At 32.9% G+C, this 25,311-nt stretch overlaps 8 protein-coding genes across 8 annotated transcripts; 4 read left to right on the top strand and 4 right to left on the bottom strand.

The window, feature by feature from the left end:
- Positions 1–341: 341 nt before the first annotated feature.
- BX664DRAFT_292022 (PSP1 C-terminal conserved region-domain-containing protein) lies at positions 342–3,239 on the bottom strand. The gene is made up of 7 exons (XM_051541971.1): positions 3,158–3,239; positions 3,001–3,080; positions 2,899–2,937; positions 2,757–2,783; positions 1,723–2,642; positions 791–1,627; positions 342–687 (listed from the first exon to the last, which is right to left on the bottom strand). Exons 3-7 carry the CDS (start codon positions 2,905–2,907, stop codon positions 504–506), a joined length of 1,977 nt encoding a protein of 658 aa, XP_051403076.1. The 5' UTR covers positions 2,908–2,937; positions 3,001–3,080; positions 3,158–3,239; the 3' UTR covers positions 342–503.
- A 1,036-nt stretch (positions 3,240–4,275) lies between these two features.
- BX664DRAFT_275200 (DHS-like NAD/FAD-binding domain-containing protein) lies at positions 4,276–5,570 on the top strand. Its single transcript, XM_051541268.1, has 4 exons — positions 4,276–4,496; positions 4,564–4,581; positions 4,662–4,687; positions 4,779–5,570. The coding sequence occupies exons 1-4, from the start codon at positions 4,295–4,297 to the stop codon at positions 5,541–5,543; spliced, it is 1,011 nt and encodes a 336-aa protein (XP_051403075.1). The 5' UTR covers positions 4,276–4,294; the 3' UTR covers positions 5,544–5,570.
- A 177-nt stretch (positions 5,571–5,747) lies between these two features.
- On the top strand, positions 5,748–10,529 carry BX664DRAFT_325009 (uncharacterized protein). Its single transcript, XM_051543935.1, has 7 exons — positions 5,748–6,160; positions 6,233–6,433; positions 6,501–6,675; positions 6,765–7,182; positions 7,245–7,701; positions 7,813–8,190; positions 8,280–10,529. The coding sequence occupies exons 1-7, from the start codon at positions 5,879–5,881 to the stop codon at positions 10,416–10,418; spliced, it is 4,050 nt and encodes a 1,349-aa protein (XP_051403074.1). The 5' UTR covers positions 5,748–5,878; the 3' UTR covers positions 10,419–10,529.
- An 81-nt stretch (positions 10,530–10,610) lies between these two features.
- On the top strand, positions 10,611–11,285 carry BX664DRAFT_292016 (uncharacterized protein). The gene is made up of 2 exons (XM_051541970.1): positions 10,611–10,779; positions 10,858–11,285. Exons 1-2 carry the CDS (start codon positions 10,642–10,644, stop codon positions 11,113–11,115), a joined length of 396 nt encoding a protein of 131 aa, XP_051403073.1. The 5' UTR covers positions 10,611–10,641; the 3' UTR covers positions 11,116–11,285.
- A 204-nt stretch (positions 11,286–11,489) lies between these two features.
- On the bottom strand, positions 11,490–13,462 carry BX664DRAFT_325004 (major facilitator superfamily domain-containing protein). Its single transcript, XM_051543934.1, has 5 exons — positions 12,911–13,462; positions 12,731–12,859; positions 12,338–12,635; positions 11,991–12,260; positions 11,490–11,886 (listed from the first exon to the last, which is right to left on the bottom strand). Exons 1-5 carry the CDS (start codon positions 13,411–13,413, stop codon positions 11,617–11,619), a joined length of 1,470 nt encoding a protein of 489 aa, XP_051403072.1. The 5' UTR covers positions 13,414–13,462; the 3' UTR covers positions 11,490–11,616.
- Positions 13,463–14,600: 1,138 nt separating this feature from the next.
- Positions 14,601–16,756, bottom strand: BX664DRAFT_383224 (major facilitator superfamily domain-containing protein; the record flags this gene model as incomplete). The annotated part of the gene is made up of 8 exons (XM_051549105.1): positions 14,601–14,927; positions 15,013–15,064; positions 15,138–15,407; positions 15,473–15,770; positions 15,863–16,051; positions 16,109–16,247; positions 16,386–16,509; positions 16,586–16,756. 8 exons carry the CDS (start codon positions 16,754–16,756, stop codon positions 14,719–14,721), a joined length of 1,452 nt encoding a protein of 483 aa, XP_051403071.1. The 3' UTR covers positions 14,601–14,718.
- A 1,369-nt stretch (positions 16,757–18,125) lies between these two features.
- Positions 18,126–20,486, top strand: BX664DRAFT_325000 (uncharacterized protein). Its single transcript, XM_051543933.1, has 7 exons — positions 18,126–18,346; positions 18,441–18,549; positions 18,648–18,805; positions 18,872–19,133; positions 19,227–19,912; positions 19,986–20,138; positions 20,207–20,486. Exons 1-7 carry the CDS (start codon positions 18,194–18,196, stop codon positions 20,261–20,263), a joined length of 1,578 nt encoding a protein of 525 aa, XP_051403070.1. The 5' UTR covers positions 18,126–18,193; the 3' UTR covers positions 20,264–20,486.
- A 507-nt stretch (positions 20,487–20,993) lies between these two features.
- On the bottom strand, positions 20,994–24,240 carry BX664DRAFT_324996 (plasma-membrane proton-efflux P-type ATPase). Its single transcript, XM_051543932.1, has 4 exons — positions 22,366–24,240; positions 22,001–22,279; positions 21,724–21,934; positions 20,994–21,630 (listed from the first exon to the last, which is right to left on the bottom strand). The coding sequence occupies exons 1-4, from the start codon at positions 24,175–24,177 to the stop codon at positions 21,185–21,187; spliced, it is 2,748 nt and encodes a 915-aa protein (XP_051403069.1). The 5' UTR covers positions 24,178–24,240; the 3' UTR covers positions 20,994–21,184.
- Between the last annotated feature and the right edge of the window lie 1,071 nt (positions 24,241–25,311).

The raw sequence follows: 25,311 nt of genomic DNA, 5'->3' as shown, positions 1-25,311 counted from the left end.
TACAAGAAGAAAAAGAAGAAGAGGAATGGCAATAGTTCTATTGAGTATTTTGAATAACAGAAAATAAAATATATATATTTAGTCAACATATCCATTTTTTTAATATTTATTTTAACTTCTATGTAGGGTAGCATTGAATACATCCTCAAAAAAGGTGATAACGTATTTATATATGCAGGTAGATTACTTACTTTTGAAGCACCAAAGGAGATTTCAAAAAAAAAAAAAAGAAGAGAATGATTAATATGCTGCATTATCATCAATCATCAATCAATGTGTTTTGACATCCTCTATAGACGTCTCTGGAGTGATAATCTGAAAATGTGGTAATGCGACATTCATTTTGGGAAAGTTTGATATTTTTATTTTATAATATCACGAAACTATTTTCTTGTGACCCGACAAAAAACTTTGAAAACATTGTATAAAAAAGTAAAAAAAAGAAAGAAATATATATAACAAACAAAAGAATAACTACAAAAGTGAATTAAACTACTGATTGATCATTTCATTTCATTGGATTGTCCTTGTGGAGTTGAAGTGGTAGGACCATTTGTTACTACATTGTTTGTATTCACAGCACACATCCAAATACGAGTTTTATAAATTTTGAATAATTCTCTGACCAATTCCCGGAAATCAATACGGCGATCAGAGACAAAAAAGAATGTGAGTTTGCGACGATCCCTAAAAAAAAAAAAAAAAAAAAAAAAAAAAAAGATCAAAGAAAGAAAGAGAGAGAGAATGAATATTAGCAAGTCTCTATGATCGATATATAAAACCATTTTACCATTGATATTCGGCATCCACAACCACCATAGGAAGATTTCGCATTTTTGTTTTCTGTTGACAAAGAGCCAAGGCACGTAATTCATCTTGACCTTTTTCAAGGAGTAAATTGATTTCTTCGGGAGTAGCCAATCGATAAAGTCGTTTGATATGTACATCTTTGGGTTTGTCATTGTTGGAATCATCTTCTTGAGTATTTTGTTGTTGTTGTTGTTGTTGTTGTTGTTGTTGTTGTTGTTGTTGTTGTTGTTGTTGTTGTTGTTGTTGTTGTTGTTGTTGTTGTAGTAATTTTTGAGAAACAAGTTGTTCAACGGTATCAATTTTCAGAATATCACTTGCCACTTTACCAAGATCCTTTCCACGATCACCTTCCACGATGACTAAATCGCCCATTTGGAATTTGATAGGTGTAGTACCAGGTTCAGAAGCCACATAAAAGTAATCCACCCGACCAGCTTTAAATTCCACAGAATATAGTGCAGTATGTTGAGGTAGTCGTTGAAGAGGAATACCTTTTCCTGTATCACGGAATGCGCCATTCATCATCATGTTTTGATGCTGTAATTGTTGTTGCTGTTGATGTTCGGCATCGAAATATTCTTCATGAGGTCTATTCATATGTAATTGGGGTTGTTGATGCTGAGATAAATATTGTGGTTGAGTTGGATGAGTATGAGGTATGTTTGATTGTTGTCCATATGTTTCTGTTCGATTTAAATTGTATCCATTTTCCGATTGTCGTAAATGAGTATTTTCTAACTGCTCTGAAAGTTGTTGTATATGATGAGGGTGATGAGGTTGATTGAGTGAATGACGACGTTGTTGTAGGAGATTATAACTATTATAGAACAAAGAAAAAGTTTATGAGTTAAACAAAGAGAAAAAAAAAAGAAATGTTTTCCTTCTTCCGCCCCCTTTTTTTTTGTACTTTACCTTTGATCAGGGAATTTATATTCATGAGATTGAGATAAACGACGTTGAATAAGTTCTAAACGTTCTTTATCACCCATTGACATTTGTGAATAAGTAGATTGATTAGATCCGGTTGTAGATGATCCATCCATAGTACCAAAGAATCTCGAAGATCGTCTTCGTTGTTGAGTTAAATCATCATGTTGTTCTGATCCACGTCGTAATTGTTGACTAAGTAAAGCAGCATGTTGAGAAGGAGAAAGTAGACCAAAAGCAGCACCAGAAGATTGAGAACGAGCACGCCAACGAGCAGCATTTGATTCTTGATCCAATATATCTTGTAAAATATCATCATCATCATCTTGTTCTTCAGCCATTGTAGCTAATGAGTTTTTATAACCATAAGTCATAGATGCCATATTATTGTTGGAGTTTGGTACAGAACTATCATCATAATCATCATAACCAAAGACGGTTGGATCTTGACCTACTGAGAAGGAAAGACTTCGTTGCTGACGATAAATAGGTTCCATAGATACACCAGGAAGCATAGGTACAGATAGAATACTATTATCATAGGCGAATGAGAGACGACGAGTAAAAGAAGTATCATCCATCAATACTTCAGGAGGAGGTGGTAAGATTTGTGAGGAATGAGAAAAAGAAGATTTGCGTACTTCATTATCGAATATACCTGGACCTTCCCATTGAAATCCACCAAAAGAACCCCACTGAGAAGGATCAAGAGAAGGTCGTCGTGCACTAGGGATATCCACAGAGTTTGGTGTAGGAGAAGCAGCAGGACTTTGATTATCAGTAGATGTATTAATAATACCAGTAGCCAAACTACCGCGTCGGGAAGGACTACCAACAACTTTCCAATTTTCATCAGCAGATGTAGGATTCACACCTGGAATACCAATTGGACCCGTTTCTTCAGTCTAATTAAAAGTCGGTGAGACAAAAAAAAAAAAAAGAAAAAAGGTTATCATATTTGTTGCTTTCCCTATATCGATCAAAGCATAAGATAATTTTTTTTTCTTTTTTTTATTTACCTTTTTCGATAGTCGAGAATTGTTGTTCTAAGAAGAAAGAAAAAAAGGAAAAAAAAAAGTAAGACAATGGTTGTACGATAATGATAATAAGTTGTTTTTTTATATATATTTCTTTTTCTTTCTTTTTTTTTTTTTTTTTTACTTGTGGCATGAGTCAATTAAACTAAAGAATATATATATACTAAAAAAGTGAAAAACAGAAATATAAGTTTAATTAACTTGAATATATCATCATCATCTTTACCTTTTGGAGTCAATCTACAAAATATTTATCCAGGCTTTTTTTTTTTGTTTTTGTTTTTGTGGGAGAGTTTTGTTGATTCACTAACCATAAAAAAAAAGAAAAAACGATCAAGTTAATAACAGCTTTCGAAACAAAAGAATTGTCTAAATTTTATTACCACTTCTATAATAATAAAAAAAAAAAAATGTACAGTCTAAAAGATCCCAATGAAGGGAAATTGAATAATTCTAGGTGTAATTAAAAAAAAAAAAAGAGAAAAAGAAAAGAAAAGGATGAAAGAAAGTGAACGTGTCTTTTTTTTTTTATATAATGGCAAAAGAAAGAGAAAGAGAGTGAAAAAAAACTCCAACCAGCCAATAAAGTGACTGGGTGAAAGGCAAAAAAAAAAAAAAATCATCCGTTCTCCGCTTTACCCCATCATTAAAGTTTTTTTTTCTTTATCCTCCTATTTTTGGAACACATTACAATGATCTTTATTATATATAATTTCTTGTTTTAAAACTATGAAATCTAACCACTAATCAATCAAAAGAATATTAATAAATAATTTAGAGTCTATAATGACATTAATCATCAGTATCATCAATTATACAGTATCTTAGTTCATTTTTGTAAAACACAGTTTTTTATGCTCTTTTTTCTTTTTCTTTTTTTTTCATTGGCGTCGATATTTTGAAATCCGACAGAGAAACGATGGTGCAATCTCTTAAAGGAAAAAGAAGAAAACTAAGCATTTTGATAAATGATGAATATCAATTGAGTTAACGTACTCACGTCGTTTTCGAAGTTCAACAAGAGCTGTTTTTGCACATTTAGTATTGTTTTCATATAGAGTCAAATCGTACTACAAAAACGCATCATGTTGGTCCAATAGTATATTCAATCAGTTGATCTTGATCTGTACCCATTTAATCGTTCTCTATGCATATAAATGTGTATAGTAAATTAGAAAAAAAAAAACAGCCACAGTCCATAGAAAAGTCGAGATAACTTACCAAACAAAAGGGTTGCTTCACTATCATCAATAACAAAAAGACCAAAAGACACAACCTTCTATTATCCAATAGCAGATAATAACATACTATACATTTTTTTTTTTTTTTTTTGGTAAGTGCACATATACAAATAATATTTAGTTGATCATAACACTAACCAGTTTTCCATTTCTTCTTTTCAACCACCGAAATGCGGGTGAAAATAAGTAGGCCCAGAGCGAAATACGAAGATCCCATAAAATCGTTTTTATCTTTTTTTTTTTTTTTTTTTTTTTTTTTTCGTCCTTTCATTAACTTGTATGATTCCAAGTAAATTCTTACTTAATAATAAACGGCAGTTATCGGCATCTTCAAAAGTATGGAAAGCAACAATACGAATGCCTGAATTTCGTCCTTCTATGGCACTTATACCTCCTATTTTTGATATTGACAAAGCAACTGAATCAGTAATAGAATTGATACAACAACATAACGGCCAAGTCTTGGTTATTACTGGAGCAGGTAATTATAATATATATATAACTATGTTCTTTTTCTCAATTTATATATTTCTCTTTCAAATGTTTAGGCATCAGTACAGATAGTGGTAAAGCTAAATCATTTGTCTTTCTTTAAGAAAAGAAAAGAAAAAAAACCAATCTTTTTTTGTTGTTTTTTCTTTATTAGGTATACCTGACTACCGAGGAGAAAGTGTAATAAAAGAGAAAAAAAAACATTACTTTTAAAAATAAACATCTTTTTTTTTTTTTTCAATCACTAACTATATTCGCTTTTTATATGTAGGGAACTTATATTCGCAATCCAAAACATCGACCTATTCTTTATCATGAATTGACATCTAGTGAACAATTTAGACAGCGATATTGGGCACGTGGATTTCTTGGATGGAATGATATGGTAAAGGCAAAACCCAATCCTTCACATGTAGCATTATCCTCTTTATTGGAAGCAAATTTTATACAAAATATCATCACTCAAAATGTAGATCATTTACATCATTTTGCTGGAACAAATCCTAATCGAATTATAGAATTACATGGAACTCTTCATCTTGTGGAATGTATGGTTTGTAAGCATTCAGTGGATCGAACATCTTATCAACATCGATTGATTGCTCATAATCCTTCTTGGGCGGACTATCAACGACAATTGGCATTTAAAGGCGAAAAACCAATGATCAATCCTGATGGCGACGTCGATCTACCTGGAAATATATCCTATGAAAACTTTAGTATTCCAACATGTACTCAATGTTCAAGTACAATGATGAAACCTAAAGTAATCTTCTTTGGTGAAAGTATTCCAAAATCTATCCATCAAGCAGCAGAATCCATGGTATATCAAGCAAAAGCGGTATTGGTCATTGGGTCATCATTAGCTACCTACTCAAGTTATCGTTTGGTACGACTAGCAAAAGAACTTGGAAAACCTATTGGACTTCTCACAAGCGGGGCCACAAGAGCTGATGATATTTCTCATTGGAAAGCTTATGTACGTTGTATGCCAGTATTAGAACGTGTAGTTAGTCATCTCCTAGAAACTAGTTAAAATAAAGAATTAAAATAGAAAAAATAATTGTATTGTTTATTACAGATCGAATTTTTGAGATAATGATTGGCTGGTTTAGTTTTTTTTTTTTTTTTTTTTTTTCCTTTTTTTTTTTTTTCTTAGTGGAAAATGAAAAAAAAAACATTCGACATTTGACTCTCTTCTACTTGTTTTTTCCCTTTTTATTCTTTCCTCTCTTTTTTTTTTTTTTTTTTTATTTTTATTTTATTATTAGTATTATTTTTTTATTATTCTAATATTCATCAAGTGATTCATTTACTTGTTACCAGTTGTTGTCATCCTTACCTTCGTCTCCTTATTCTAATACACCATCCATGAAACGTATATCTACCAACAAGTCCACTACACGAAAATCTGATGCTCGTCCTTCATCACCTTTAGACCTTTCAACTGTTAAAACAACAAATGACGCAGTACCACGAACACGAGAACGTATTTTTGGATTAACAGAAGCACCAACATATCATCCAACAACGGAAGAATTCAAAGATCCTCTTGGATACATTCGACTCATTCAACCAGAAGCTGAACAATATGGCATTATCAAAATCGTCCCTCCCAAAAACTACAAACCGGACTTTTGCTTAAATACGGAGGTTTGTCTAACAAAAAGATAATGTTTTATCTTTACATTTGACTTGAACTTTTTTTTTCCCCTTCATTACTAGATCTTTCGCTTCAGAACTAGAATTCAAAAACTGAACAGTATGGAAGGTGAAACAAGAACCAATCTCAACTATCTGGAACAATTACAAAAATTTCATAAACTACATGGACGACCTATTCAACGTATTCCTCACTTGGATAAACGTCCTATTGATCTATATAAGCTCAAAAAAGAAGTGGCGCAAAAAGGTGGCTATCAAAAGGTAAAAACATATGATTATTATAATTATGTGAATGGATGATAAATGTTAAAATACCTTCCTTTTTTAGGTGTGTGATGAAAAACGATGGGCTGAAATTGGTAGAGAACTTGATTATACTCGAAGACAATGTACCTCAATGTCCAATGCTCTCAAATCTGCTTATAGTCGTGTTATTCTACCCTATGAACTTTGGCTGGCAAAATACAAGAACCGATCAACTCCTGTACCAGTCGATACACATGGTAAATACCTCTCTCTTTCTCTCTCTCTAATAGAAGAAAGAATGATATCCTCCCTAACTTCCCTTTTTTTTTTCTTATTTATATATTAGATGATGATGATGATGATCATGCAAGCGAAGATAGTAGTCAATTATGTGAAATTTGTCATACTGACGACAATGCCCATCAACTTTTACTATGTGATGATTGTGATCGTGCCTATCATATGTCTTGTTTATCTCCTCCTTTGACTTCTGTACCTCCAGCTGAATGGTATTGTATCAAATGCCTCACGGCTGCTGGTGGTGATTATGGTTTTGAAGATGGTGATGAATATTCTCTATCCGATTTTCAAACCTTTTGTGACAATTTTAAAAAGAAGTGGTTTTCTAAGAAGCAACCTGTTGAACAATCCCAATTGGTAACTGAGGAAGATTGTGAAGATGAATTTTGGCGTTTGGTAGATGATCCTCATGAAACATGTCAAGTGGAATATGGTGCTGATCTTCATAGCACACAACATGGCAGGTTAGTCACATTAAAATACAATGTTAAATCATATTATTTTTAATCAATGTATATATTTATAGTGGATTTGCTTCTGTTGAACGTGGACCTGATGGTGTTAAAGGCGATGATCCTTGGAATCTCAATATGATCCCCATTCTTCCTGACTCCTTGTTTACGCATATCAAAACAGATATTAGTGGTATGATGGTCCCTTGGTTATATATTGGAATGTGCTTCTCGGCTTTTTGTTGGCACAATGAAGATCATTTTACTTATTCTATCAATTATATGCATTGGGGTGAAACAAAGACATGGTATGGTGTACCTGGCGAAGATACTGCCAAGTTTGAAGATACAATGAAAAAAGCTGTCCCAGAACTCTTTGAACAACAACCCAATCTGCTCTTCCAGTTAGTCACAATGCTTAGCCCTGGTCGTTTATTGAAAGAAAAAGTACGCGTATATGCTGTGGATCAGCGTCCAGGTGAATTTGTTGTCACATTCCCAAAAGCCTATCATTCTGGATTTAATCATGGTGTAAGAATTATATATATATATATATATTTTATCAAACATGGATTATTATTTTTTTTTTTTTTATATTCATTACTGATTGTTTCTATATTCCATTTTAATTTTGATATATAGTTCAATTTTTGTGAAGCTGTCAATTTTGCTCCAGTGGATTGGGTACATCTTGGCCTTGAATGTGTCAAACGCTACAAAGAATATCGACGTCAACCTTGCTTCTCTCATGATGAATTACTAGTCAACGTTCTCAAAATGGATCTTACCAAAAAGAATGCAAAATGGCTTAAAGATGCTTTACAGGATATGCAAGAAAGGGAAACGACTGAAAGGAAACAATGCAAGAAAAAACATCCTCAAATCAAGCAATTGGGATGGTATGACAATGATGATTCTAATGAACAACTACAATGCCTTTTCTGTCACTGTTACACTTACCTGTCCCACGTCACATGTTCATGCACTAAAAGGGTAGCATGCTTGAACCATATAGACGAGGTAAAAAAAAAAAAATCTTATTATTCATTTTATTGACTTCAATCTCTTTCTCTCTCTCTCTTTTTTTTTTTTTTTTTTTTTTTGAAAAGTTATGTGAATGCTCAGACAACAAGAAGAACGTCCGTATACGATTCTCTGATGAACAATTAGGACAATTAGTTGAAGTGGCATTCAAAGTAGCGCGTACAACATCCGATTGGGAAAGCAAAACAAGACAAATTTTCTCTGGTGGAACTTTACCTAGCATACAGCATTTACAACAACTACTAAAAGAGGCAGACAACATCGGTGTACCTTTTGAAGAAACAAGGCAGGTTCGCAATTTTTTGGCACAAGTACAACAATGGGAACATCAAGCATCAGCATTCTTGGAGCCAATAGATGGATTAAATCAGCAGATAACTTTTGATTTGAAGGTCAACTATAATGGCGATCGATACCGACAGCTTACTTCTTTATTGAAAGAATCAAAAACTATAGCATTTGAATCACCTACCATCAACCGACTAGAAAATTTGAAGAATGAAATTGATGAATTCAAACAACAAGCACGATCTCTAGTTTCCAAGGAAGATATAGCTACCTCCGAAATAGAACACATGTTACATCGTGGTACCTCACTCAAAACAGATGTTGAAGAAATGGGTTTATTGGTGATAACTCTACGTCAACGATATTGGATGGACGTATTGGAACCTCGAGCTATGCAATTACCATTGGATCATAGTGCAATTTTGGATTTGAAAAAGGAAGCTGACGAATGCAACATACCTACAAGCAATGCAAAATATCAAGCCATGGAAAATAAGTTACGGCTAGGGGAAGGATGGGTAAAACATGCTCGTCGTCTATTACCTGGTGGAGTTGGAAATCGTGATGCAACATTGGAAGATTTGGATGAAATTCTCAATGTGGACCAAGATGTACCGACTCTACGAAGTGTTTATCAAGAGCTTCAGGAATTTAGAAAGAAAATATCACATTGGATGTTACAATTCACTCGAACGATGATGCAATGCAAGCAACAACAATTATTACACCGACCGACTGCTGAAGATGTACATATATTACAACAAGAAATGCAACAGTTTCCTTCCGCCATGGTGCAACAAGAATCTGCAACACTTAACCACGAATTAAAACGACTCGATGATTGGACGATGAAAATCAAAAGATTGCTAACGTATCGAATCAGCCCACCAAAAACTTTTGATACTATTTTACACGATATGTATACAAATATTGAACATATTTTAGAAATGCACCAGGAATCGAAAAAGCCACCATCGCATAACAGATATTCGAAAAAAGCAACCCGACCTTATTGTGTTTGCCGTGAACCTGAATCTGGATTTATGATTAATTGTGATGTTTGTCAAGATTGGTATCATGGTAGCTGTGTCAAGGTCTCAAGACGACAATTGAATCCCAACTCCAGTTATGTATGCCCTGTATGTGATCCCTCCTTTGATTTTGCTCACTTTTCCCGTCGTCCCAAATTTGAAGAAATCTGTGAAATGATGGATGAAGCCAAAGATCTTTTACTGGTGCCACAAGTTTACCCAAAATTACAAGAAATCGTATTGATGATGACTTCCTACCGTGATGAACTTTATTCCTTTTGCCGGTCAAAAACTATCCTTGGTGTGGATGACATTTATACAATTAAACAATATCTTAGGGAACTCTATGGTCTGTCCATCGCTTTGGAAGATGAAACGGAATTCCTATGCAAAAAAGTGCGTGAATTATCAAACCATGATCGACAACTGCAGAAACAAAATCATCAACAATATTATCAATCATCAAACCATATTCATCCTCCTACGCCTATGGATGTCAATATAGAACATCAAAATAACAACATATATCCGGTGAATTCATCTCAACATTCTATAACAACTTCATCTTCTTTATCTCAAAATTCATTTGACAACACATCAACATCATCACATATGCCTCGTCCTACCATCAAACTTACATTGAATCCACCATTATCACCTTCTTCCACATCTTCATTATCACATTATCAGGACGATCATCGAAATCAAAGCTACTCAACAACCACTGACTTACTGGACAAGAAACGCAAATATGTACCTGCTGGAGAAAACGCCAATAGAAGACGACCAAGAAGAAACTCAAATGGATTTACTCATTTACAAGATGGAAACAGCTCTACGCCAACCGTAACCCCTGAAATTCGATTCAAATCCTATCACTACTAGCAAAAAAAAAAAAAAAAAAAAAAACCAATACATATTCTATACAATGTTTAGCTTTCCTTTTTTTTTTTCTGTGTATACAATAAAGTAATAATAAAAAAAAAAAACCTGCGGGATTTGAATTCAAATGAAGATTCAAAAAGAAGTCTTATGTATTTGATTCTTTTTTTCTTTTTCTTTTTTTTAAAAAAAAAACTTCTTCCTATTATTAAAATCAAGATGCATCATGGTTTATGCAGTTATTCATTCATTGGTTCATTCTGAAGACAAAAAAGATCTGATCTTACTTGAATTTCAAGGAAGTTTCCAAAGTGCCACTGAATCAGTGAAAAATGTCAAGATTGGCGATATTGAAATTGAAGGGGTAAATTATTCATAGAACAAACTACATTGAATCATATACTGACTATTGTTTCTTTTATATATATATATGCGTATATAGGATTTAGCACATGTTCTTATAGGACATCATCGTATAGAAGGCAGTCGGAAGAAACTACATAAACCACTGGCTGTGATTCACAAAGTAGACAAGGAAATCATGGATATTGATCAAGGGAATAACAATGATATAGGTCCAGCAGTCGAATATAGTGTCACATCAATTATCAGGGAAAAATTTGTATTTATCAACCGTCCTCGATTAATTGTCAAAGAAAGTTTACGCGGTTTAACTAAAATTGGTGGTGGTAGTAGATAGCTTCAGTGTCTTTTTTTTTTTTTTTTAGTTTTGGTTCTATTATTTCTCTTATACCCCTTATGTTCTACATCGTCCCTTTATCGATATAGTGATCACATTTCTTCCTCTCTACTTCTTTTTTTTTTCTTAATAAACATTTGATTATCATCCAAATGGGAATACAATTTGACTATGCTTGTGAACTATTGATAGACCTGGCTATCATTTTTCACATGATCTTAAAACTTTTGTTCTTATTTTTCCAAATAGGTATTCCCGATAAGGTACTTCTTTGCATTTGACAGTTTGACATGTATCATCGTTGTTCAACCAGTACATTATCAGTTATCATCTGATCATCATCCATCGTTACCTCTCAGCCATCATTACTATTATTAACAGAAAAAAAAAGGAAAGATCATTTTATTAAGAATTAAGTACATTAAAAAGGAAAAACTAAAACTACAAATATAATGATCTAAAATACAAAAAAAGAAAGGAAATATACTAAAGAAGGATATACTAAAGCTTGTAGAAGAAGTTTTTATCTTGCTTATCGGTAAGATCAAGATGAGCATCCGTTTTTTCACCATGAGTATTTTGAGCACGCTTTTTATTGGTACGTTTCATTAAATAAAGCATTGTACATACTGATAAGACCACCAATAAATTGCCAATCACAAAGATAATCATACCAGTACGATAAACAGGGAATTCATAGTCCAACATCACAAGAGGTCCCACAAATGCACCAACAGTATAGGCCACCATCACTGAAGCGTTGTACCAAATCTATTTTTTTTATAAGAAAAATCGCTGAATCAATATCATATGCATTCCTTAAAAGATAAAAAAAAAAAATAAAAATAAAACTAAAAAAATAATAATAATAATACCTTCTTTGAGTAACCAGAAACATTATTAGATACGATGGTTAATAACATAACATAAGAGCCATTGAAACCCCAGGCTAAATAATAACCCAATAACTTGATAGAAGTGTGAGGTAAGCAAGCCAAAAGGATACATCCGATCATCGCAATACCACCACAAACAATTGTAGGTAAAGACATATTCTTTGATTTTCGATTAATAACCACTGCCAATAATACAAATAAGACAGAGATAGCGGCACTTGGGATTTGAAGAAGAATGGAATTCAGTGACTGGCCCCCCCAAAAAAAAGTGGCATGAGAAGATTGAGCAAATTATAATAGTAATAATAATAATAATAATAGCTTACTGTAAAACCAAGTGTAGCAACAAAAGGAGTACTGAATACCACAAGACCAGAATTACTTAGATTGTTACAAAAGGCAGCCAAAAGAACAAGATAGTAACGAGGTTCCTTGACAGCTTCCCAATAATGAGATACCTTGACTGCACGATCCATTACCACTGCATTATCTTGAGTACGAGCTTCAACAATCTTTTTTTCTGCTTCTGTTAATCGTAAATATTTTGATTGGGGACTATCGACCATGAAGAAGAAGGTGGCGATACCAATCACCACGGTAAGAATACCATAAATCATGTAATTCCTATTATCCGAATCAATTAAAAAAAAAAAGGTGGGTTACCATCCGTATTATTATAATATATATATATATATATATATATATAATTGATTTTTTACCATCTCCAGGCAGCAATACCATGAGCACCGTCAAGATGAGCAATACCATAAGAAATCAATACAGCAAATATAGTTCCTGATCCGTTGGACATCCATAAAAATCCAAAACACGCACTTTGTTCTTGACGTCTATAAAAGGAAATCTATGAGTTTTATTTGAATAAGAAGAAGAAGAGTTACCTATACAAAGAGTTGAGAACAATATAAAGACAAGGATAAGTACCAGCTTCAAATAAACCAAGTAAAACACGACAGATAACTAATTGAGTAAAATTTTGACATAATGCAGTACATCCAACGGAGATACCCCATAAAACTAAAAGTACACCAAGATATCTTCTAATAGGTAGTCGTTGAATAAAATAATTGTTGGGTATTTGCCATACGATATAACCAATATAAAATACTGATCCAAGAAAACTATATTGACTTTGACTTGTATGAGTATCTTGTAACATACCTAAAACAGCAGCCAAAGATAAACTTGATTTATCTGCAAATTGAATAAAGATAATACTCCAAATAAAAGGTAATAGTGTCCAATTAAGTTTTTTCACAAAAATCTTTTCAGCATCAGATTTGATCACAGTTGCTTTTGGAGAATTGTCTTCAATAGTATCGTTGAAATGGTCATGACATTCAGAATGTTCCACTTCAATCTTTTCCTTTATTTCAGTAGACATATATATATATAAAAATAAAAATATATAAAAATAAAAAAAAAAAGAAAAGAAAAGGAAAAAGAAAAGAAAGAAGAAAGAAAGAAAGAAAGAGATTTATTTTTTTTTTAAATAATAAGGGGAAGAGTAACGGAGTTGAAATCCCGAGATTCTCAATATCCAAATCCAAGGAAAGGGAAAGAAAAAAAAAGATCTTTATTTTTTTGCATTAACGATCAAAAGAAAAGTTTCGCACGACATTAAACCTTTTGTCATATTTATTCACTTTAGTTAAGATGAGTGAATGAATTGATTAAGTTCTTGGGAGTTTTTTTCTTGAATCAATTCATAAAGTAGACGATTTCCTTTTTGAACCAAAACAGTAATTCCTCAGTGTTTTGTGTCACTTAACGATTCCAAAATAAGATATCCGAGATTGTGGGGTAGTCATAAAAAAAAAATATTCTATTTCTTTGGTTTCTATGGTTCTCACACACTCTCTTATCTCTCACATACAAAATCATCTATGCTTTTGACATTCAAGATGACATGACTTTCTTTCTTTTTTTTTTTCTCTCTTCCATCGTCTTCCGTTCTTTCATTTGATAACCACGTTCATACGATCTTCCCCTTGAGAATCATTCACAACTCTTTTTTTTTTTTTTTCTCAAACAAAACGCTTATCGTTCATGCACTTTCTTTTTTTTTTTTTTTCCAATCCATTCACAATGTGCCTTGAGCTTGAAATAGAAAATATGGAATCAAAGGCATGGTATTTGATTGGATCTTTCTGAATTAAACTTTCTCTCCATCTTTCGTTACATTAGAAGTATTGCTCACAGATGATCCATTATTGGTGGATGAAATGTGAACGATGTCTAAAGTCTACTTTTTTTTTTCGTCTTTTCTTTTCTCAAGTGCATTCTGCTTCAGGACCTTGAAAAGAGTTGATACAATCTGTCACGGATGCGTTTAAGTGATACGAGATCTCTGACGCGTTAAACTATATGATATTTTTCTGATGATGTTTCAAATTTTCTTCTTGGAAACTGGGCAGGAAGATGATTTTTTTTTTTTTTAGATAGATTTTGGAGATAAAGGGCATCGGTTTGAAACAAGACATCCAAATGTATTGACATCTGGAATAAAATAGAACGTTTTTTCCAATATAAAGACAAGTTATTATAGACAACATTCACCATTTAATTTTTGTTTTCAATATATGATCATTTATTCTATTTCATTCATATGTTATCAGATACAAACAAATCATCTTTTATTTTGAAGTGAATATATATATATATATAGCGCTATAACTAAATACTAAGCCTACAATCGATATACATAATTGACATCTTCCTTGTCAGTCAAATCAAGAGCAGGATCTGTCTTTTCAGATGTACCATTTTGACTTCTTCGCTTATTGATTATTGCCATATCCCATCGAACATAACCAAGTAATAAAATTGTCACTATATTACTTGCAAGATATCCCAATAATCCTCCAAGATAAGTAGGTGGTACCATCATCAATGGACCTGTATAAAAAAAAAAAGAGTAAAAAGAATAAAAAAGATAATAATTGTCAGTTGGTAGTTCTATACAAGAAGAAAGGTACCATACCTATAAAGTTACCAAGAGTGAAAAATACTGTCAAGGTACCGTTGTATGTGACCTAATATGTAAAACAGAAAAAAAAAAGATATTAAGTAAGATTATAATTCATATTTCTCTATAACTGACGTTACCTTCTTTGTATAACCAGAAACATTGTTACCAATGATTGTAATGATAAGAGCTTGACCTGCAGCTTGTGCCCATGAGAGATAATAGCCAGCCAACCTACCACCGACATTATTGGAAGCAACCAGAGTGATCAAGCCAATGAGTGAAACGCAGATCAATGTCATAGCTGTAAAAATGGTTTGTGTTGATTTTCTAGCTCCAATGATGGAAATAAGAACATAGGTGGCGCTTGCAATACCACTGGGAATTTGTAAGATTACAGATTCTTGAGACTATACAATAGATGAATTGTTGTTTCTAATAGAGTAATATATGAATGGATATAATTAATACTTACGGTAAAGCCTAGAGATTGCACTAAAAGGGCACTATAAGAAATCAAACCACCATTTTGAAGATTGAGTAAAAGCATACCAAAACATAAACACCATAGGCGAGGTTCCTTGAGAGCTTCCCAAATTTGATATCGTTTAATTAGTTTTGTTTTGACCACCATATTGTCTTTGCCACGTTCCTCTACAATCTTTTTTTCGGCTTCAGTCAGTCGTAATAATTTCGATGTTGGTTTGTCAATCAAAAGGAAAAATGTCACAATGCCTAAAAAGATAGTAATCACTCCAAAAATGAGATAACCCCTAAAAAACAAAATAGAGTGAAAGTTAGTCTAACAAAAAAAAAATATATCCATTTTTTTTTTAAAAAAAAAAAAAAGAGGGAGTTGTTATACCATCTCCAAGCGCGCCATCCATGGACATGATCTAAGGTGTAAGTGATAGCAACACCAATAGCAGAACCAACAGCAGACCCACTACCAGAGGAGATGATCATGAATCCGAACACAGCTGATTGTTCTGATCTTCTATAGAGAGTATTCAGAATGATGTATAAGACGGGGTTTGATCCAGCTTCAAATAGACTATGTTAAACATAAAATAATGAGTATCGTCCTGATAAAAAGGTATCTTTTGTTTACCCTAATAAAAACCGTAAACCCATCAATTGTTGGAAAGTTTGAACTGCACAAGTCGCACATACAGTGACACCCCATAATGTAATAAGAACACCAAGATATTTAGCATGTGGTAAACGTTGAATTAAAATATTGTTCGGGACTATAGAAACAAAAAAAAAAAAAAAAAAAAGGAAAAGAGAGGGAAAAAAATGAGAAAACGGGGAAAATGCTGCCTTTGAATGCTTTTTTTTTTTCTTTTTTTTTTTGGTGAGGATGAAATTCATGCATGTACACTTACTTTGATAAACGAGATAGCCCAAATAAACTACAGAAGAAGCCCAACTGTATTGTGATGCTGTCATCTGAGTATCTTGTAATAATCCTGTGACAGCGGCTACTGCTAACATTGCCTTATCAACAAACTAACAAGATAAAGAAAAAAAAAAAAAGAGAGTATAAGAAATCACCTAGTCGTCCCTTATATTAATTTAAGCTTACTTGAACAAAGACAATACACCAGACTAATGGCAATAGAGACCAACTAAGTTTTCGTACAAACTTTTTTTCTTCTTTGAATTGTTCAAATGGTTGATCATCCATACTGGAAAATGAACCTGTACGGTTCACAACATCTTCCTCCATTTTTATTTCAGTTTTATCAAGAGACATAGTGAGTTGTCCAAAAAAATCAAAGTGAAAGAGAACAAAAGTGTGAAATTTCAAAGCCTCGTTTTTATACCTTTTTTCGTTCACATCTAGACTATAGATTATAAACTATCAAAATGGCTTTTATATATAGTGTGAAAACTTTTATTCAGTAGATGTATACCCTCTTTATTTTTTTTTCTCTCACAGTTTAGGTTATTTTTTCTTCCCCATATTGGTTCAAAAAGGAGACAAGGTGATTCAAAAAGTAACAAAAATAACGTCATATTGCCTTTTTTGGATAAAAGTCTGCGGTTATTTTTTTTTTCTAACGTCCTAACAATAAAACAAAGATCAAACTCTTTTTCTTTTGTGAATGGAAAAAAGAAAAAGGTGCATTCGTAAGACCTTCTACCATATTGCATAGTTTCTAATAATCATCATACTATGCACACTCAAAAAAAGTAGTAATAAAATTGAGCCTGAAATCATCCAGTATACCTGTCATCTGGTAAAAAGTAAACATTTGATAAAAACCATATTATATAGTTTTCATTTATTTGTACTGTAATTTCATGGATTAGCCATCGTTAACTGGATTTCATCTGGTTTTAATATAATTTATATGATTCATCTTTATTCTAAAGTAAAAAAAAAAAAAAAAAAAAAAAAAAGGAAAGAATGCTATGATTATAAAAACTATAACTATACATTATAATCGATATATAAAAAGTTGATATCTTCCTTATCTGTCAAATCAAGAGAAGGATCTGTCTTTTCAATTGTACCATTTTGTTTTCTTCGCTTGTTGATTATTGGCATATCCCATCGAACCAAGTCTGTCACCGCATCACTTTCAAGATAACCTAACAATCAGCCAAGCAAAATAGGTGATACCATCATTAATAGTCCTAAAAAAAGAAAAAATAAGAAAAAGATTTAATATCAATGATTGGTACGTCACAAAAAAAAAAAAAAAAAAAAGAAAAATAAAAAGAAAAGACAACTCCTTTGATAGAGTGGATGATACGTGGTTACCGATGGCATACAATGACGGATGAATTATGATGATAAATAGTAATATAATGGTGTGTATGTAGGTTGATAAATAATATATGATGATTATACAGGATGATACCTAATGACGACAGGTGATGGAAAATGATTGCTGTGATTTCTATTTTGAATGATGGTTTTGTATACAACGATATATATGAATGACACCTATTGCACGGGCATAATATTAGGTAGGAATCATGATCGCAAAAAGATTTGATAATACATCTCTTGTTATTCATAGCAAATAGATTTAGCGGATATTGAATTTGATAATTTTCCCTTGGCTCGAAAGTTGAGTTGACTCCTCCATTTCTTTTCATTCTTCTTTTTCTCTCCTTTCTCACTTTTTTTTTTCTTTTCTTCATCATTACCCATAGCCTACCGTCTTCTTACTGATATAATATGAATTCACATCCATTCTCAGCAGCTTCTTGTAACTGCAATATCAATCGTTTATTATCCGCCGACGACACCTTTATTTTTATTACAGGTTCACAGAAACAATCCGATGCATCTGCTGGAAAATCCTACGTAACCTACAACATTCGACTTGGGGTAAAGATCCAAAAAAAGAATAAAGAAAACAATAGACCAAAAATACAATTACAAAAAAATGAATATCCATGGTTAAACTCCTTTTACTTTATAGAACATAGAAACCAAACACCGGTATAGCGAATTTGAATCACTTTGTAAATCTTTTACCAGACTTCATCCCACAGTTATTGTACCTCCTATACCCGAAAAACACTCCATAGGTAAATGCTTCGACTTGAAAAGGAGAACAATAAAATACGTGAATACGTTACTCAAAGATGTATTTATTATTCTTTTTTTTTTTCTATATATTTTCTAGTGGATTATGCAGCTCTTCAAACACGCGTAAAGGATGATTTACCCATGGTGGAAAAAAGGAAACGAATGTTGCAAACTTTCTTGAATCGAGTTGCCAAACATCCTATCCTTGGTCATGATCATGTTTTTCATAGGTTTTTGGAAAGTGGTGTTCCTTGGGTAAGAGCTTATTAACAATTATAATAGTAAAATTCATATTTTTTTTTTTTTTTTTTTTGCGTATAGTCTGATGTACTTCACTCACCTCCATTATCAATACTACCTAAAAATCCTTTACAAATGACCTTCAGCAATCAATCAGCATCTACCCATGGTATTATCAACAATGTTCTTACCAGTCATTTGATACCTGTACCTTCATCAGCCTATCTTTTGAAACACCCTGATCAAAGATTCGAAGAATCCGAACAATTTACTTACCGTGTTGCCAACTATATGAACAACCATCTGGAAAAAAGTCAACGCAAAGTGATCCGGCGTTTAGGAGGTAATTTAATATGAAAAGAAAAAAAAAAAGAAATATTATGCATGTCAAAAAAGGAAAATTAACTCTTTTTATTTATTTATTTATTTATGCTAGAATTGGCTAATGATTATGCTGAATTAGGTGCTGTGTATAATGGATTTAGTCTTAATGAAGAAGGGGAAGTAGCTAATGCGATTGAAAAAATTGGTCAAGCCGTGGATGCCTCTTATTCAAACACTGGTGAAATGGTAACCATGCTTGAAGGTGATTTTGCTGAACCCATTCAAGAATATGCCCAATTTGCTCAAACTATCAAACAAGTACTCAAGTTCAGACACATGAAGCATGCTCAAGTGGAAATGATTGAAGCATCACTACAGAGCAAAAAGGAATCTCTGGATATACTTTCGGAAATGGAAGGCGAAGCACGACGTTTAGAAGAAGCAATTGCCCGGGAACATACCATTGGACGGAATGCAGTGGATATTGATGAACTTAATAATGGAACGGTGGATGCAGACGGAAATGTTCTTTCTCCTTCTTCTTCATATGATAATAATCCTTACGCATCAGAACATCATCATCAATATGATCAACATTCGCCACTTTCACCAACAACGACAACTACTTCAACAACGACTTCTTTATCTACACCTTCCAGACGACGATCACGATATGCCTGGTCAGCACCGATGCAAATGATGAATGCTGTGGGTCATACTTTACAAGGTTTGATTGATGTGGATCCAGTGGCAACAAGACGCAATCAAATTGGGAAAACAAAAGATGCTATTACTGTGGTAAAATAAAAGTAGAACAGAAAAAAATAAAATATGTCACATATCTAATTTAGCATTTTTCTTTTTCATTTAGTTGGAAGAAGCTTTGACGATTACACGGGAAGATCTTGCTGGGATTTCAAAAGATGTACAAGCAGATTTAGATAGATTCCAACAAGAAAAAATCAAGGATCTGAAAGAGATTTTGATTGCCTACGCCAAAGCACACATTCGTTATTGTCAACAGGTAGTTTTTTTTTTTTTCTTAAAGAAAGGGAACAAAATAATTTTGTTAATCATCTCTGAAATTTATAGAACCTTGAATCATGGCAAGAGGTGAAAACTGAAATCAACAAGATCCCTGATCAGTGACGGAATGCTTATCCTAATCGATATATATATACAACTCGTTAGTTTTAGTATATTTTTGTTATCCAGTTTGTATTATCTCCCTTCCATATTTGATTATTATCACTGTTTTGATTTTTGGCATTCAACTATCTTTATATTTCCATTTATTTGATTACTTTATACATATCTCTTATAGATTGATACATATACGGAAATAAATAAATTTTATACATAAATAAAAAAAAAAAAAGTCATATAGAAGGAACCAAGACAGAATTCTGTGTTTTGTGCATTGATGATCATGTACTTGTTTTTATTATGCATGCAAAAGTCAAATGATGCCTAACGCCTTACTCCAGAAATTAGAATTCGTGCTTTTTCTTTTTAAGTTTTCGTTAGTGAACGATAGGATCATACCATAGGAATAGAATCCATATCTCCCTAACGTTGGCACCTGTATGATCATCATGTTTACAAACACCCTTTTTTTTTTTGTGATACTTTTAAATTTCTGTCCAAATGACAATCATCTGGGATGTTATATATCATCACTTTTTGTAGAAAGTTTATATTCCATCACTTATCATCAAACAATCAATAAACAACATTCATTTGAATAACAATTATAATCAAAATAATAAAACGAACAAAGTTTATCAGTTAAACTTCAACAATTCAAAATAATCAATAACAGGGATAAGAATAGGAAGGAAAATAATAATAGTAATCAAAAAAAAAAAAAAAAAAAAAAGGAGAGAGAAAAAAAAAGTGTAGTACAATACTAAATATCTAATCAAGATATATCAAAAGGAAAGAAGAGAATAATAAGAAAAATAATAATAAGAAAAAAAAACAATGTATACAAAGACTATATAAATGTATAATATAAAGATAAAATATAAAGATAAAGGCTAAAGGATATAGATGACTAAGATCAATCCATCAAGCGGCACCAGAAGCTGTATTCCTGAATTCATCTAGATGCTTAAAGGCAGCGACAATATTGTGAGCTTGTACAGTATGTTGTAGTTTTCCCCAAGAAATTTCCATTCGTTTTTGATAAGCTTGATCCAACTTGCGACCTTCCAACTTGGAGCGACGTCCTTTTGTAGGTACCATCTTGGCCGTCAATTGGAAACTCCAGTATCGGAAACAATACACCTTGACCACATCCAGAATCATAAAGTATATCAAGGAGACACCAAGTACAGCGAGACCCCAAGGCCATCCACAACCAGCCACTTCCTCTCGTTCACCGAAAACACCATATACAGAGAAGAAGAGGGCAAGGACCTGAGTTAATAACACACAAACTGCAAATAACCAGTGTGGCATGTTTTCCCACCAAAATCCAGGTACTCTTGTAGAGAAAATAACAAAGTGAGGTGCTGGATGGATGATCCCAAGAAAAAAAAAAAGATAATAATAAGAATCATTACATACCTTTTTTTTTTTTTTTTTTTTGATGAGTGTTATCTTACCAGAAGAAATATGAAGATACATGATAGAATGAAGTTCATATTTACCAACATGGAATACATCTCGAGCAACATAAAAGTGAGCAAAAGAAAGTGCAGAGAGCAGGATGGCCAAAATAAAGGAAAGCGTTAAGAGTTGCCCAATACGCCATTTATCGGGTCGATCAGAGATTTGAGTATTATCCACAGAAATCACCAAAGTAGCTGCATCGTTCTATAATCATCGTCATAATAATGAGTCCCTCCTTTTTTTTTTTTCTTGGTTTGTTTGTGTACTTACCAAAACACAGATCATAATCAATAAAATAGCAGGCATACGCCAATCTTCCACCATAGTGATGATAAACATAAAGATCAAAAAGTGAATGGTGGAGGTAATTCGATAAAGAGCATAAGATCGCAAGCGTTGGAAGATAGCACGAGAAGTCTTGACACCATCAATAATGGTAGATAAACCAGGGGCCAACAAGACAATATCAGCAGCAGAACGAGCAGCATCAGTACATCCAGAAACAGCAATACCTACATTAGCCTTCTTTAAAGCAGGAGCATCATTCACCTACGAAATAAAAAATAAAAAAAAAAAGTTAAACAATCTTCCTTTTTTTTTTTTTTTTTTTTTGAGAAAAAAAAAAAAAAACTTACACCGTCACCAGTCATACCAACCAAAAGTCCTTTGTTTTGTAAAAGTTCTACTACACGATACTTGTGTTCAGGAATCACTTGTGCAAACCCATCAGCACGTTGACAATGGACAGTAACTTCTTCTTCAGACTTTGTAGGATCGACTAAATGATTTGCATCCAAGATAACACGACCCATACCTAAACGAGCAGCGACTTCCTTTGCAATAATAAGTTGATCCCCAGTAATCATCTTGACGTCCACACCCAAAGAGTTGCAATCACGAATAGTATCAGCCGAATCAGGACGAGGAGGATCCAGGAGAGAAATCATACCAATTAATTCAAAACGTTCTAAATCACCAGGTACAGTTTTTGCCACACCAAGAGCACGAAGACCACGACGAGCCAAAGCATTCACTGCCTTGACTGCTTCTTGATTACCACCAACAAGACGAGTAATGACTTGAGGAGCACCTTTGGCGACACGGAAAGGTTGATTTGTTTCCAAATCCATGATAGTTGCTTGAGTCATCTTGGTCACTGGATTAAACGGTTGGAATTGAGTCACTTTGTATCCGGGAACATCACGTTGATTTGCCGGTCTATCTCGTAAGATATCCACTGATGTTTCAGCAGCACGACGGACAGCTGTTTCAATAGGATCATTCGCACCAGGTTCAGCTGCCAAATAAGAGTAAAGGAGAATATCATCAGCAGTATAGTTGTCATTGAGCCATGGTTCATCAAATGTTAATTCATTCAGAGTTAGTGTACCAGTCTTGTCAGAACATAAAACAGAAACCGAAGCCAATTCTTCAACAGCAGTCAGACGTTTGACAATCACTTTCTTTGCAGCCAGTTGTTTTGCACCCAAGGCCATAGTAACAGACATCACAGTCGGTAAACCCACAGGAATAGCAGCCACAGTTAAGACCAAACAATTTTCGAGAACCACTCGCCAATCACCTTCAGGAGTATTACGGAAATGCACCATTTGATAAACAAAAACAATCAAGACCAAAACGACGGTAGACCAGATAAGAACATTCCCAATTTTGGCAATGATTTTTTGGAAATGTCCTTCATCAGCAGTAATAGCAATCAGGTTAGCAGCACGACCGATAAAAGTATTGGAACCTGTTTTGGTGACCACAGCAAGTTGTTGACCTTGTTTGACAATACTAGAGGAATAGACGGTATTTCCTTTATTTTTGTGCACAGGAAGAGATTCACCGGTTAAAGCAGATTGATCGATTTGTAGTTCAGCTGAACTTTCTTCACCATTGACACCCAAACCTAATAAACGACCATCAGCAGGAACAATATCACCAATACGAAGCACAAAGATATCACCAGGGACTAATTCACGTACTTCGATTTCTACCAAGTTGCTATCACGAATGGCACGAGTCTTGAGAGCTAAAGTTTGACGAAGGGCATCCAAAGCAGATTCCGCCTTCATTTCTTCGATGAAACCAATCAGAGCATTGATAAACAAAAGAGCCAAAATGATACCAAAATCAATCCAATCACCAACAACAGCAGCAATAATACAAGCAATTTCAATCAAATAGGAAATGGGACCCATAAAGTAACGAATAAACTTGAGGAACGGATTGGCTTTTCTTTCAGGAAGTTCATTGTGACCAAATTGTTGTAATCTTTCTTGTACCTCAGCCGAGGTCAAACCAATGGATGGATCGGTATGAAGTAAAGCTTCCAATTCAGGCGAAATTTCATCTTCATGTTCGATATGTTCTTGTTCTTCGAATTCTTCTTCTTTTCCGGCCTTTTCGTTATTGTCAGGTTTGATAGCTTTTTCTTCCGCCATGGCAGAGTAGTAACGATGTCAATTCAATGGGACTAAAATAAATAAAAAAAAAAAAAAGGAAAAAAGAGAGAGAGAATAAGAAGAAAGAAAAAGAAAAAAAAAAAAGAAAAGTGAAAGAAAGAGGTGATTCTACAATTCTACCATAATTTTTTTTTTTAACGCGCACTCGGAGGTTGAAAAGTAGCCATTATACGCAGAAAATGAATTGAACTAGACTAGACTTTAAACTTATCAGTTTACATATTATTTCCTTTTTCTTTCTTTTTTTTTTAATGATAATTTCTTTTTTATATATTTGATTATGAATAATTTTTCATTTTATCAAAGAATAGAATCATAATAATTTGATGATTACCAAAAAGAAAATCCTTGTTATTTTTTTAAAATTCCCATTCACACACAAAAAAAAAAAAAAAAAAAAACAAATGTCACATAATAATAATAATAATAAGGATGAATATACTTTTTTTTTTTTTCTTTTTTCAGGTCATTCCACCCCTTATTCTTTTTTTTTTTTTCTTTCTATTGATTCTTTTTTCTTTTCCCATTGGAAAAGTACGTGATCCATTTTACTTTTATGGTTCTTTGATTCGGTTCACTTCATATTTAAAATACCGCATTCATGCATTTCTATATCGAATTATCTATAATAGTGATTGTTTCTTTTTTATCATGACATTATTATTATTATTATTAAACATGAAAATAGATTCATATAATAAGTATATTACATATATACGTTATATATATATATTTGTGTGTGTGTGTATATATACATATATATATAAACAAAAAGTTGATCCTTTTCTCTGATCCAAACTTATTTGTTATTGATTTGACGGCAAGAATAAACTTTTTTTTTTTTTACTCCTTTTTGTATCACAACTATTCTAATGACCCAAGAGAAAGGGAAAGTCTGACTCAAGTTTCCCACGTGTTCTACAAAATAAGTACCACTTTATAAAACAGTTTTCTATTGTTTCCATGGTCATCCTTTTCTTTTTTTTTTATTAACAAAATAGTGAATGATATTTAGTTTCTTATTAGATAAAATTCAATCATCATCATCATCTTACTATTCACTATTATGCATCCAATCTGTTTATAAATATTTTACCTCCTTTTTTTTCATTT

This window comes from Halteromyces radiatus, assembly GCF_025201355.1.
Source record: "Halteromyces radiatus strain CBS 162.75 chromosome Unknown BX664scaffold_2, whole genome shotgun sequence".
NCBI lineage: Eukaryota > Fungi > Mucoromycota > Mucoromycetes > Mucorales > Cunninghamellaceae > Halteromyces > Halteromyces radiatus.
The sequence above is the reverse complement of the archived record's forward strand: the minus strand, read 5'-3'. Positions and strand labels throughout refer to the sequence as shown.

Excerpts from the sequence above, each read along its gene's own strand:
- BX664DRAFT_292022 (XM_051541971.1), bottom strand. Across the intron at positions 1,628-1,722 it reads TATAAATTCCCTGATCAAAG|TTATAATCTCCTACAACAAC; the intron begins GTAAAGTACAAA and ends GTTCTATAATAG. Across the intron at positions 688-790 it reads GTGGATGCCGAATATCAATG|GGATCGTCGCAAACTCACAT; the intron begins GTAAAATGGTTT and ends TTTTTTTTTTAG.
- BX664DRAFT_275200 (XM_051541268.1), top strand. The coding sequence starts at position 4,295 with ATGATTCCAAGTAAATTCTTACTTAATAATAAACGGCAGTTATCGGCA. Across the intron at positions 4,688-4,778 it reads CTGACTACCGAGGAGAAAGT|GGAACTTATATTCGCAATCC; the intron begins GTAATAAAAGAG and ends TTTTATATGTAG.
- BX664DRAFT_325009 (XM_051543935.1), top strand. The coding sequence starts at position 5,879 with ATGAAACGTATATCTACCAACAAGTCCACTACACGAAAATCTGATGCT. Across the intron at positions 6,676-6,764 it reads TGTACCAGTCGATACACATG|ATGATGATGATGATGATCAT; the intron begins GTAAATACCTCT and ends TTTATATATTAG. Across the intron at positions 7,183-7,244 it reads CATAGCACACAACATGGCAG|TGGATTTGCTTCTGTTGAAC; the intron begins GTTAGTCACATT and ends ATATATTTATAG.
- BX664DRAFT_292016 (XM_051541970.1), top strand. The coding sequence starts at position 10,642 with ATGGTTTATGCAGTTATTCATTCATTGGTTCATTCTGAAGACAAAAAA. Across the intron at positions 10,780-10,857 it reads GCGATATTGAAATTGAAGGG|GATTTAGCACATGTTCTTAT; the intron begins GTAAATTATTCA and ends ATGCGTATATAG.
- BX664DRAFT_325004 (XM_051543934.1), bottom strand. The coding sequence starts at position 13,413 with ATGTCTACTGAAATAAAGGAAAAGATTGAAGTGGAACATTCTGAATGT. Across the intron at positions 12,636-12,730 it reads GGTATTGCTGCCTGGAGATG|GAATTACATGATTTATGGTA; the intron begins GTAAAAAATCAA and ends TTCGGATAATAG. Across the intron at positions 12,261-12,337 it reads TTGCTACACTTGGTTTTACA|TCACTGAATTCCATTCTTCT; the intron begins GTAAGCTATTAT and ends TGGGGGGGCCAG.
- BX664DRAFT_325000 (XM_051543933.1), top strand. The coding sequence starts at position 18,194 with ATGAATTCACATCCATTCTCAGCAGCTTCTTGTAACTGCAATATCAAT. Across the intron at positions 19,134-19,226 it reads AGTGATCCGGCGTTTAGGAG|AATTGGCTAATGATTATGCT; the intron begins GTAATTTAATAT and ends TATTTATGCTAG. Across the intron at positions 19,913-19,985 it reads CAAAAGATGCTATTACTGTG|TTGGAAGAAGCTTTGACGAT; the intron begins GTAAAATAAAAG and ends TTTTTCATTTAG.
- BX664DRAFT_324996 (XM_051543932.1), bottom strand. The coding sequence starts at position 24,177 with ATGGCGGAAGAAAAAGCTATCAAACCTGACAATAACGAAAAGGCCGGA. Across the intron at positions 22,280-22,365 it reads TTGGTATGACTGGTGACGGT|GTGAATGATGCTCCTGCTTT; the intron begins GTAAGTTTTTTT and ends TTTATTTCGTAG. Across the intron at positions 21,935-22,000 it reads TGATTATGATCTGTGTTTTG|AACGATGCAGCTACTTTGGT; the intron begins GTAAGTACACAA and ends CGATGATTATAG.